General features: G+C 40.2%; 1 protein-coding gene across 1 annotated transcript in view; it reads right to left on the bottom strand.

The window, feature by feature from the left end:
• mmp17a (matrix metallopeptidase 17a) overlaps positions 1–12,172 on the bottom strand; it is a 68,478-nt gene that overhangs the window by 20,359 nt on the left and 35,947 nt on the right. The window contains exons 2-3 of the mRNA XM_070924776.1: positions 11,214–11,346; positions 10,039–10,174 (exon numbers count right to left, since the gene is read on the bottom strand). Of these exons, the coding sequence (XP_070780877.1) occupies positions 10,039–10,174; positions 11,214–11,346 (269 nt within the window). The remainder of the gene's footprint in view (positions 1–10,038; positions 10,175–11,213; positions 11,347–12,172) is intronic.

Raw genomic sequence — 12,172 nt, 5'->3', positions numbered from 1 at the left:
CTGAGGTTGACCGGACCTTTACTGTCAAAGTTCTTCTGAACACCTGCCAGAGGAGCTCACACCAGCGAGATCTCTTTAATCTTTTATATCACTTCTCAAGGCACACTTGTACAAGTAAGCAAGTTCTCTCTTGTTTGTTTCAGTTTTGTTCTCATTCATCACTGCTTACTTTTTTATCCACTCGGGAATGTTTGGTAATTTATCTTGTTATACATATACGGTTATTAGACAGTTATTCTTCTCTCCCTCACTGTTCTGGTGTTTCCTGTCTCCTGTTTAGTTAATCCCTTCATTATTTCCCCATTTCACCTTGTGAGGCCATATAATGTATGTGTGCACAGCAAATACTTGACTTTCTTTTAGGGGTCCAAGATCTTGAAAAGTTTTTTGCCTTCGTAAGCTTTCTTGTCATCATGTTTTATGTTAAAACAATCTGTACCTTAAAGACAATTCTTAGAAAAAACAAATATAATACAACCAAAAATAACTTTTTCTTTCATCTAAGCTACACAAACTTTCTCAGTATATACGGGCGTCCTGAACCAGAATTCATAATCTAAAAATGCCTTAAATTTGGAGATAGAGCACATATAATTGAAACGGTACTTAAAGTGGCTATAATCAATATTTTCATCTTAGCAATGGATCACATGACTACTCGTATGTGAAAGGAGTAACTAATGAACCCACGGAGAATTCTCACCTGATTCAGCAGCTCCCCTCAGTTCCGTTTAGCTTCTTTCAGCTCTTTGTTTTGGTTTTCCAGCCTGCTACTCTCTCAGCTGCTTTCAACAAAAAGCCTGAAGAAACCCACTGTACACTACCTGCCAAGCACCAAGCGTCAGAAAGACAAAGTTAGCAACTAGCTGGTGAACATAGTGGAGGATTTAGCTGCTAAAGAGCCAGAGATTTCCCTCAGGAATTGAATATTGGACGTTTGACAGGTGGACACAAACACGACTCCAAAGGTATTTCTGCTGGATGTATATATAGGCAACCTTATACTCAGTCACACTCCATAGTATCACCATCGGATTCTCTCTCTGACTACTGCTATACATAAGACGGCATTGCTGAGCAGTCCTGAACACTCATGAATCAGTATATAAATATATATAAAAAACAGTAAAGAATATGAGTACAATTAGCCCTTTATTATAAAAAGAAAACAGTCACCTCTCACATCACTTCTTTCCAATTAAATCCTTTCAAGGTCATCTTGGTAGCTTGCTAACATCCATAGTTTCAGCTTACATTAGCTGATATTTCTCTCTTGTGCCTCACTGCAGTGAACACTTTATCTGCCTTTTGTTCTGCTGTTGCCACGGTGTCTTTAACACACCCAGTGATGCGAATGAGCTCATTAGTGCAGCTAATTAATGTATTAATTAGCAAATATGTCTATGTCAACATGTTGTCACAAAACACATGGGCGGTATAAGCAACCTTAGCTTAAAGTCGTAGAAGTAGTTTGAAAATGAGTTTTATCTCATTAAGATGCAAATGTATGCAGCTCAATCAGATCACTTATTTTGTGGGGAGACCTGTGGTGTACAGTAAGTAAGGTCTTTTTTTTTCTGGCGTTGATTTGTTGACGTAAATGTGCCTACACAATCTACTTATTCATACTGCCAGAGCGTCTGACCCTGACGGCAAAGCACAGTTAGCCAAGGTCACTGCAAATGGCTCAATGTCCACAGACAATTCACCTGCTTATTAGTTCTAATTCAGACAGACGAGGGTGGGTGATTGTGTAAGTCTGTGTGTTTGTGTGTGTGTGTGTGTGGGAGAATGTTGATGAGAGAGAAAGATGGAGAGGCAGAGTGCAAGGTTTTGTCAGTGTGTTAGTGTGTTATGTGCATCCAAATGTGCGTGTCGGCTTGTGGGTGTGTGTTTGTATGTAATTGTAAGTAAGTCTACCAAGGTCACAACACTCCTGCCCTGCATCTCAGATGAACTGAGCAGTCCCAGGGAACTGTTTGTGTTTACATAAGGAGACTCTAGGTGCATAAAGAATGAACCAGGTGTCATATCCCAGCGGTGCCTCCTTTAAATTTGCTTAACCTTACAGAGCATGGCATGGATCTTGTCAGTTTGTCAATCTTACACCTTGATTTCAACAACCTTATTGATTATGTTTTAATTAAGCGACCAACTGTGCGGTTGGATCTCATGTTTGTTAAACAGCTTGTCCTCATTAAGTCCACAAGTCCATCATTTTTTTTATGTTCTAGTGTTCATCCTGTCAAAATATAAATGATGACAATATCAGAGATAATTTTTCAACTGTTGACGAACATAAATGAAAACAAAAACACTGCCCCATAATAAATAAATATACATGCTGGGCATTGGTTAAATATTTCATCCAATCAAAAACCTTTTAAATTATTTCTGTTTAACTCATTAAACAATTAAATGTTTCTGAGCCAAAACATTTTCTATTTTCTCTGGCACAATGGTACAATACAATGTCTGAAAATATAAATATGTTATATAAAAGTCTTGGCATTTCTTTGTATGCTACAGGTGAACTGTGCAGACATATTTACCTCATATCAACCGTTTTATTTTACTTGACATAAATGATTAGCTATTTTTGCCAGAGATTAACTGAATTGATTATGCTGAATTAATGTCATGACTAAAATATGACGACACTTTTCCTGAAGGACATTCTTGACCAAAACAAGTCAAGACTGAGATAATGATGAATAAAAATGAACAATCTTTTACAGTCATATACTTCCTACATTGTTTTCAGCTGTGAACTAGAAATAAACCACTGACACTGCCAAAATGATTTGTTCCTAATCAAATGTATCTCACCTACCTATATTCCTAAATACAATGTGATTAATCCTCATGTCAATAAATGCATTTCAATATGCAGCTGAACTTTTCATTGTCTAATGAAGCGAAACCTGCGAGCTAGTTCAGGCAATCAACTCGAGTCTGCTGCCACGCTCACTTACTTCTCTCACTGCCACATCTATCCAGTGCACCCTTTTCGATCATGGCGGTGTACTTAATGGAATAGTTCGACATGTTGGGAATACGCTTATTTGTTTTCTGACTTCCTAGAGTCTCCCCTAGTTGCCTAGCAACCTTACTGCGATGACAGGAAGTCACTGCACACCTCAGTCTTTGTACAGTTTAAACAGACAATATATGATACGTGAATTAACTTAGAGATGCTGGTAAACATAGTATCCCCCTGTTTCCAGTCTTTATGCTAAGCTAAGCTAATCACATGCTGGCTCTAGCTTCATATTTAGTATGATTATCATTTATATATCCCAACATGTCAAGCTATTATTTTAAGCCGTTAGTGGTCGCTACGTTGCTGCACGCCAGCTGCCACTCACCTGACAGTTATGCTAACACTTAACACGTCAAAGCCTACACACCAAACATCAACACTGCACATGTTCGGTATATCAGTCCATTCCAAGTGAGTTGGCTGACTGAACTACATAAAAATTGTAAATTGTAATAAATTTTCATGAGTAAGTTTTGTGGAACTTTTTATTCACGCAACTGTTGTCACCTCAGTGGGAAACAAGTGTGCACTAAAGACCACCTGACTGCTGATGATAGTCAAAAGTTGTGTTCAAGTTTTTGTGGGCAACAATGCCGTGACAGGTCATATCGTTGAATGGTTTCCTCAGCTCAGCTCTAAAATAATAAACTCACGGCTGATCAAGCTGATGGCTGTGTGATCATGTTTATTTTCTTGAAATTTCATGACCGTGACTGATGAGCAGTTAGAAAGCGATGAGCACACGAGCCAGCAGAGTTTGGAGAAGAAAAAAAACTGCAGATGTAAGAGTTTTTTTGGCCGCAGCATAAAGCAGCAATCATCAGTGGCTCAGTGGCTGAAGGCTGTTTAGCAGCAACAGAGCGCCTGAGTGTGCATCATTGACTCACAAATAAATATCTGAGAACAGAGTGTACTGTCAGACGTTTCCACATCAATCAAAAATAATACCTCCATAAAGAACTGCTTACATCAAAGAACACCCTGACACTACTGAGCAGGCAGTCCTGGGCAGACTGTGAATCCTTCGCCACGGTGCTTAACTGACAAACAGAGGATGGAAGAGGAGGAAATAGCACAAGGAAGAAAGAGAGGGAAGAGAAAGGGGCATTGTTACAGGCTGATGGGAATGGAGGAGGGATAAGAGAGCGGAAGCGAGCAAAGAGATGAAATATGCAAGCCAATGTCACAGTACTCCTGATGATTCTACACTCGTTCATGCATTTAATACAATTATTTCACATTAAATTTAAACCTGACTATTAACTACGTCCTTGATTGTCAAAAAACAGAAATTGATATTTGTAATCTTGCTGAATGTTCACATTTGTCATTCGTTTTAACCAAGGGAACAATTAATTATTCTAGTTATTGTATTTGAGTAGGGGATTTTTCAGTAGTAACATTAATCTGGGTTAATCTCACATAAATAGACTTGATGCACATAATAAGGACCTATTTTTATACTGAAATCAGTGTTTTCTTTGCGGATACCATGGCAACAGCGGTAACCAGAATGTGGATATTAACTTGCTTTTAATTAGAAAGTAACAAAACTACTTGACTTCTTTTAAAGCAGGGTGTGCTTGTTTGGGAGAAATTGGATTTGTGAAGGCATTAGCCTCTCTTAATTTCCCCTTGTCTGTTGAGGAAATCTCCAACTCATCAAGTTGTAGGAAAAGCTATTAAATGGATAGAAACACAGGTTTTGGAGACTGCTCAAATCTTTTTACCTTTAAATCAATAAGAGGAGGGCAAAGATTTCCAATTCATTTTGAGTGTAATGCATTATCTGGGGAGGGACAGGGAGAATGGCAAATAAAGCCTGACATGCACACATAAAATAATACTCCATACAACATATCCTCCCTATAGGCTGCTTTTCTGCTGCACTGGAACAGAGTGAGACGAGTCAAGATAATGGATGCACTGACAGGAAATGAGAAAGTATAACAAGAGTATTGAAAGTTAACATAATAAACCTTCTAGTTATTGTGTAAATAAAAAGGCTGTGGGGGAGTTGGGATCTCTTTCACAGTTTTAGAGTGACTGTGTGCTTATAGGAAGCTTTACATCTTATCTGACAGATGTAAAACTACCATTACTGAAAATGTCTATGAAACCCTCTTTGCAAGGTCTTCAGCCAAACTATGTTGTAAATAGGTCATGAGAAGGGAAATTAGTTTTGCCATTACAGACTATTACGCAATATTGTCTCAGAGTAATCCTGGTCAAGGAAAACAACAGTCCAATTACAATATGTTGCTTTTTTATATTGGGATGCTGCTTCAACACACCTCTAGAAAAAGCGCAGATTTCATAGTCGAAGAGTCTAGGTAGGTGTTTCCTCTAACTGACATAAAAGCTTTTGATTATAATTCAGTGCCTCTGTATTTCTTCTATTGCAGATGGATAAACATGTTCCCAGAATGGCGCCAACAATACAGGAACCTTGGAGCTGAATAAAGGCACAGGAGACCATAGAAGGCAAAAGGTGTGAGACTCTGTGTGAGAGTACAGTGGATGTTTTTGAGTGTGTGAGTTGTGATTTTCCACCTCAACAACATGAACATTACAGTACTTACATTTTCCACATTAAAGAAAATACCTGGATAAAAAAAAATTAATTACACCCAAACGCTCCCGAAGCAGCAGTTCGGTGTAGAATACCAATGCTTTCCTATGCTGCTTTATTGATAAACCAAAACATATGGAAACCTCTCAAAATGTGACTTGATCTGAAATAAAAGATAATCCACAAGTGTTAACAATAAAAGCACAGTAAATTTGCCATCTGTTTCTAGGCAGGATCTCCAGGCTGAAAAAAAACCTACAAAAGACACAAGGTCTATCTATCTCAATTTCCAGTAAAACTTGGCTGAGAGTTGCGAGTACAAAGGTGGCTTCACTGGACTGAAAACAGAGGCTGCCTTATTTCACAAAGCCGAGTGGGGCTGAGGTGAGCATCGAGGTGAGCATCGTAAGGCGTGTGATTGGCGGTAGTAGGTTGGCGGTAGTAGGATGGAAAGAGGAAGAGAGAGCAAGTGATGAGGAAAAGCAAAACGTTCCAGTCATAAAACAGCAGGTCCTCAAAGCAAGTGTGCATGCTGGTCCCCTGAAGCAGATGTTGACTCCGTACAGCAGTTTTGGTGCAGTGTGATGTTGGACTGCTGCCACACGATTTTCCAGGTCAGCTGAGACCTTATGAGAGCTCCCATGCAATCATATCCTGACCCCCAAAACAATTCAGTATCTCTGACTGAAAGCCTCCAGTGGGTGGATGTTGGGGATTATTTCAACCAGGCAATGCCACAGGGACATATCGCCACCAGGTAATTTGTTATCAATAAGCCATAACAATCCTGCCCCTGGTGACAAGTGATTCATCCCTCTGAACTCATCCCTCTGGCAGTCTGATCTGTTACTTTTGCTGCTGTGTGGAGCAGGAAACTCAAAGCCTCGTGTTGATGAAGCTTACTCTCCACAGCTGATCCTGGCTGGATGAACTGGCTCTAGGAAATACGTTTATATTGGAGGATTCTGCATCTCATGATTTACGTCCAATGCCAACGTTCAGTAAGTCATGTTCCCTTTATGTAGCAAGGCAGAAAGTTAGGATGTGGAAACCAGGGTGACTTTCATGTTCGTGACTTGCCACAATGTAAAGTAATGTAATCCTGAACTTTCTCAAACCATAATCAGGTCTTCTAATTGCCAAATCTTAATCCAGTTTCCACCACACTTTCAATCGTCGAGACATTTTACTCAAAACACCAAATGTAAATGACATTGTGGACTTACACCAGACCTACATTGCCATCCCTAGAGCCACGCGCTATCATGGCTAAAAATGTCATTGTATGTAATCCAGGGTTTTGCAGAATTGTCCAATATCAGTGTTCTGTCTAGTGATGAAGTTCGGATGAACCACTCACCATTTCAAATGAATAACAATGTTAAAACAAATACTAGTAATAATAAACTTTATATAGACGGCATATTTTAAATAAATCATTTCAAATCTGTGCCTTTCATGCTGAATCTAGCAAAAACAGAAACATCTTTTAATCTGTGAAGCAACCAGACAGATTTTTAGTTCTCAAAGATTTCCTAAACATCTGAGCTCAACTCAACATTATACAACTCATTTTCATCCTGCTGCGTCATCATCTTCAGCATCTTCTCTCAGTCCGAGCTCTACTTTATTGTCTGTTCTGCTTTTGCAGTAACTACCGCAGCCCCCTCACTGCCTTGTGCTCCCACAGCCTTCCCATCGTTCCTGCTTATCGACCTGTTTCTTCAACCCTCCAGTGCCCTGATGTCCTGCTTTCCCTCTGCATCTCACTTCATTCTGCTTTTCTTCGTACCCACCTTAGATCTATTAGCTTCCTCGATTCATCATTCCTTTGCAGGTTGCTTCGGCCCATCTGGCCCGTGCGCCCACTGACTCTCCTCAACTGCGCTGGCCTGGCCGAAATGAACACTTTCCTTGGCTACATAAATACTTGTTTAACCGGCACGTGTCCACCAAACAGATTACTGCTAGCTGTGCTACTGTGCTGAAAAAAAACAAAAACAGCATCATTTTCATTCCAGCTGAAGCACTGTGTATACACTTTCAAACCAAACTTACTTTCTTGATAAACACCATCTCAGCATCGCACATTCTGAAAGCATAGCCAAGATTTTCACAGCCTACCTGTCTGTTTCAGTGTGTTCCTGCTGTCAGGTAAACACTGCAGCTTGTGGCAAAGCAACACCCCGCCAAGCTGAGATGCCTTGCTGACCTGTCAGCTGTAAACACCCTGCTCCTCATCTAAACAAAAGCAATTTAACCACTTACACCTGTGAAAAACCACTCAGCACAACACACATTAGAGTGCAATGACAGAGGACGAAGAAGATTAAACAAAAAAAGATGACAGTACAGTCCTATTTGCAGAGCAACATTGAATATTGATGTGGTTGTTACATACTGTATATCAAGTGACATAAATCAACTGTACTGTAGGTTTTCTGGTTATTTCATGTTATTTTTTATGTGTTTGCCAAAATGTCTCATTAGCATGCCTAATTCTGCAGCTGTTAGCTCTCCTGAGGTTGTAATCATAATATTTAGCAGCTTTTTTTTTTCAATTCCAAAACTTACATCCTATAATGCAACACTGGCTGAGCAATCAACATTAAATACAAGCTAAAAAAGCTGCGCTTGGTGTTGGAATAAACAACTGATCAACTGTCAGCGTGCGTGCAAACTAACAGTCTAACATTTTCAAATTAGCATTTAACGCCAAGTACAGCTGAGGTTCATGGGAATGTCATTAGTTGAAAATTTTCACCTTGGTGCGGGATGGAAAGTGAAGGAATCACCAAGGTGATTACAATTTATCTTGAGGGGGTCATGAATGTGCATACCAAATTTTATGGGAATCCATCCAACAGTCATCGAGGCATTTCACTCGAAACCACAAGTGAGAACCTCATGGCGGCGCTACAGTCACGCCAGTAAACAAGTTAGACTACTCTCGAAATCTGGGAGAGGTCACTGGGCAAAGAGAGCGGTGATGAAAGTTGTGGAAAGACTGTCATGACTTGTGTCTGATGGCTGACTGGCTGAGGAGCACTGACCCTTTACAAACACTTCTCACCAGCAGGGAGAGAGAGAACATAGAGAGGAATCCAACCTCGTGTGGGAGGGGACAGTGTGGGTGTATTTACATTGTATTGTGTGTGAGTTCCTTGCGTGCATATATGTGTTTGTATCTACTGTATTAATGTGTAGGTCTTTTGCTGCACGGGCACGCACACATATCACACAAACTGGCCGACACACCGGCTCAGATCATCTTCTTGGTGAATCACCCCAGATAGCGAGTGTGGATCAGCCAGGCCAACCATATGTTTCACTGCCTCTTCCTCTGCTTTCTAGCACTAAGCTGTATCCCTGACAGATGGTCCAGCTGCACTTAACAGCGCCGTATTATTTTATCATGTACAGTATAAACTGTAGAGCGACTCTGTGACGAAGCCTTTTATCTTCAGGAAGCATACAAATGACTTTGGTTGATGAGTGGCGTTGCACAGACCTGGAGATGTAATTACATTCCATGCAGTGCTCTTACTGAAATTTCACATTCTGCGTTTTATAGACAACAGGAATTTGTTTCTTTGTATATCATCTGAGAGGAGGGGAGTGCTTGTGGTTTCTTTAAGGTCTCTCTTCCTCTGAGCCAAAATTGATCCAGAAAACCTAAAGATTTCCATCTTCAGGAAAAGTCACCTAATCTAATCTCCAAAGGATGAGAAAGAAAACAGAGGAAATTAGATGGTTTATAGCTTCTAGCTCTCTGTATTGCACTTATGTGATGCACTGAGTTGGACTGAACAGAACTGTGTTAGGCTTAGATAACCTGGTCTCATTTGACACAGATTGAACTAACACACACACTGTACACTGTAGTATGTCTTTGTACAATATCACACTTAAAAAAATAAATACACTCTGGGTGGCAAAAATTGGAGATTTTTTGGAAGAGCACTCTGAGCACTTTAAGTTGAAAATCTGAGCTCAAAAAGCCTGGAAGGCTTTCAAGAAAAGTTAGCAATTGTTGCTGCTAACAACAGTCTATTTGATCTTACAGACAGATATTACCATGGCATAAAAAAAGCAAACATCAAGTCTGAATTTTCAGATTTGTTTTTTACTACCGTGCTTGGGGGTACCTAAACATAGCTGGTTGATTGGTTCTAACATGAGCATAAGCAGTAAATGACTAATAGCTTATTATGTGGTAGCCAAGCAACAGCAAGATGCCTCTCACTGCCAAAAACACACCATTGTGATCGGGATGAGAACTCCTCATCCATTGACTCAATAGTCTAATCTATGTGAAGCACCCTCCAGCATTCAGGTGACTGATCTTGACATTGAGTTCCGGTTATTCTGATCAGTTTTATTTTGAGGTGTCTAGCAGGTTGTGTATTTCATTTATCCCTACCTCCAGGACAGATGCCTCTTATTCCACTTGTTCTGAGGAGTCAGGCTTCGTTTCCTGCGGCCCATTGTCCCCTCTGCCTCAGACACATCTGGCAGAGAACATCTGGGTGTTCTCATTAGACCCAGTGTGGCTTGGTCTAAAGAGGAGAGGAGAAGTAATTGTGACACACACTAATGACGGTATATTAATTAAACCCTAATATTAGTATAACACCGTAAATATAACTTTATTTCTTTATTACTAGCTTTGTGACTGCTGGAAAACAAAGATACTTAACACATGAAGGCAGATTATGTATAAAGAATGTATAACGTGGAAGACATCCACCACTATGGCTCAACTCATGCTGTATGTCCTCATACGCATACATATGTACATGTACAGGTGGTTCTGTGTGTCCACTTTGGCCATAAATCAAACATATTCTGTACGATAACCTCTTACACGCACAGTCACACTCTCCCACACACTACAGCTCAGGCCATAAATTATACCTGCTCCCACACAGCCACCACCATACTCTCTAAAAACTATTCACACACAGAATCATGCTTCCAACTCTCTCTCTCTCCCTGTGAGGTGGTGTAGTAGTGTGTATGATAAAGAAAGTTATAGTTTATATTAGAGAATTGTGGGGAGCGTATGTGCAATCAATATACTGTTATCCTGTTGTACACATACCACTGTTTTATAATACATAGTTTGAAGTACTGTCATTCTCTTGTGTGTGTGTGTGTGTGTGTGTGTGTGTGTGTGTGTGTGTGTGTGTGTGTGTGTGTGTGCGTGACAGCAAGTATGATATGTAGGTAGAGATAATGTACGTTTACAAGGTGCCTCAAGGTGTGTAGACATCTGTGCAATCTAATGCAATCCAATACAAAAGAGCTGAAACATTAACTTTCTACTGTCCGATGGTGCCAGAATGATTTTGGATCAACTCTGTGGCAGTTGTTTGTGTTTTTGTTGGTTGGACTGCGTTATATTGCACTATATTGCACGGTATACCTTTTATCTTCCTCCCCAGGTACACTATACATTAGAATGCAACTCAATCTCTCACTCTCACAAACTGTAGTCACGAAGTAAACACACACAAACACACATATAGTGCCTCCATCCATCCAAAGTACCAATGTAATCCTCCCCTTTCACCACAACCACATGCAGCCACATACCAAAGACTCCAGTCTCCTTCAGCCCTCCGAACTTCTGCATGGCTTTGATGGCCTTGGTCAGGGCCTCCTTGGTCTGAAGCTGACCAGTCACCGGGTCCGGGGGCGGGAGGTAGCCAAACTTGCTCAGCCAGTCCTGGAAGGGGAAACAGTAGAGACAACAGTTCAGAAGTCATCCCAGGCATTTCAAGGACTCCAAGTATCCCAAAGCTGCTGAGAAGGTTTGACACCTGTTCGTGTTTACCGTCTGTGGATACTGTGTGTCTATGCACATTATGCACATTCAGGTTGTGTGAGAGTTTGACGTCTGAACAGTTTGTAAACACATTTTCTAAAATGACACTCTGTTACTGTGAGCACAATCTAAAATATTATAACTTCCCAACACAAAATGAACCATTAAAAAAAGATATTTTTCACAGAAGGTATTTCGACATGTCATAGAAGGAAAAGAAAAAGCACAGGCACAACTGATAACATTAATAATGGCTGCATTCCATGTAGGTGCTCTCGTTCCAGGACCTTGGTGTTGTGCATGTAGGCTCACTGCTCATGGCTTACTGGGACACTTAAATAGAACACAGCCATGATTAACAATATCAGTAACACCTGTTCTTTTCCTGTGACAAGGTACAAAAGTCGGCTGAGATGGCCTATAATGTTAACTAATATTAGATATAAATTAAACTTTGCTTTCCAATAACACACATACACAGCATGCTACTGTAAACCTAAATCTATCATGCAAATGTGAAGGCAACAATGTCTAATTTCACAAATTGATTTTCTGCATTTGGTGTAAACTTAGTTTTTTATGTATGTCAGAAATAAAAGTCTGTGATCCAGTGGTGGTCCATTGGTCTTTTTCACAGCAGACATTTTGACTTGTCACAGTAGGAAAAGCACAGGCGTTAATAATAACATTAACACTTGCTCCGTTCTATTCAAGCGTCCCAGTAAGG

This window comes from Enoplosus armatus, chromosome 18 (assembly GCF_043641665.1).
Source record: "Enoplosus armatus isolate fEnoArm2 chromosome 18, fEnoArm2.hap1, whole genome shotgun sequence".
Lineage (NCBI taxonomy): Eukaryota > Metazoa > Chordata > Actinopteri > Centrarchiformes > Enoplosidae > Enoplosus > Enoplosus armatus.
Note: the sequence above shows the minus strand (reverse complement) of the source record. Positions and strands in the feature narration are given on the sequence as shown.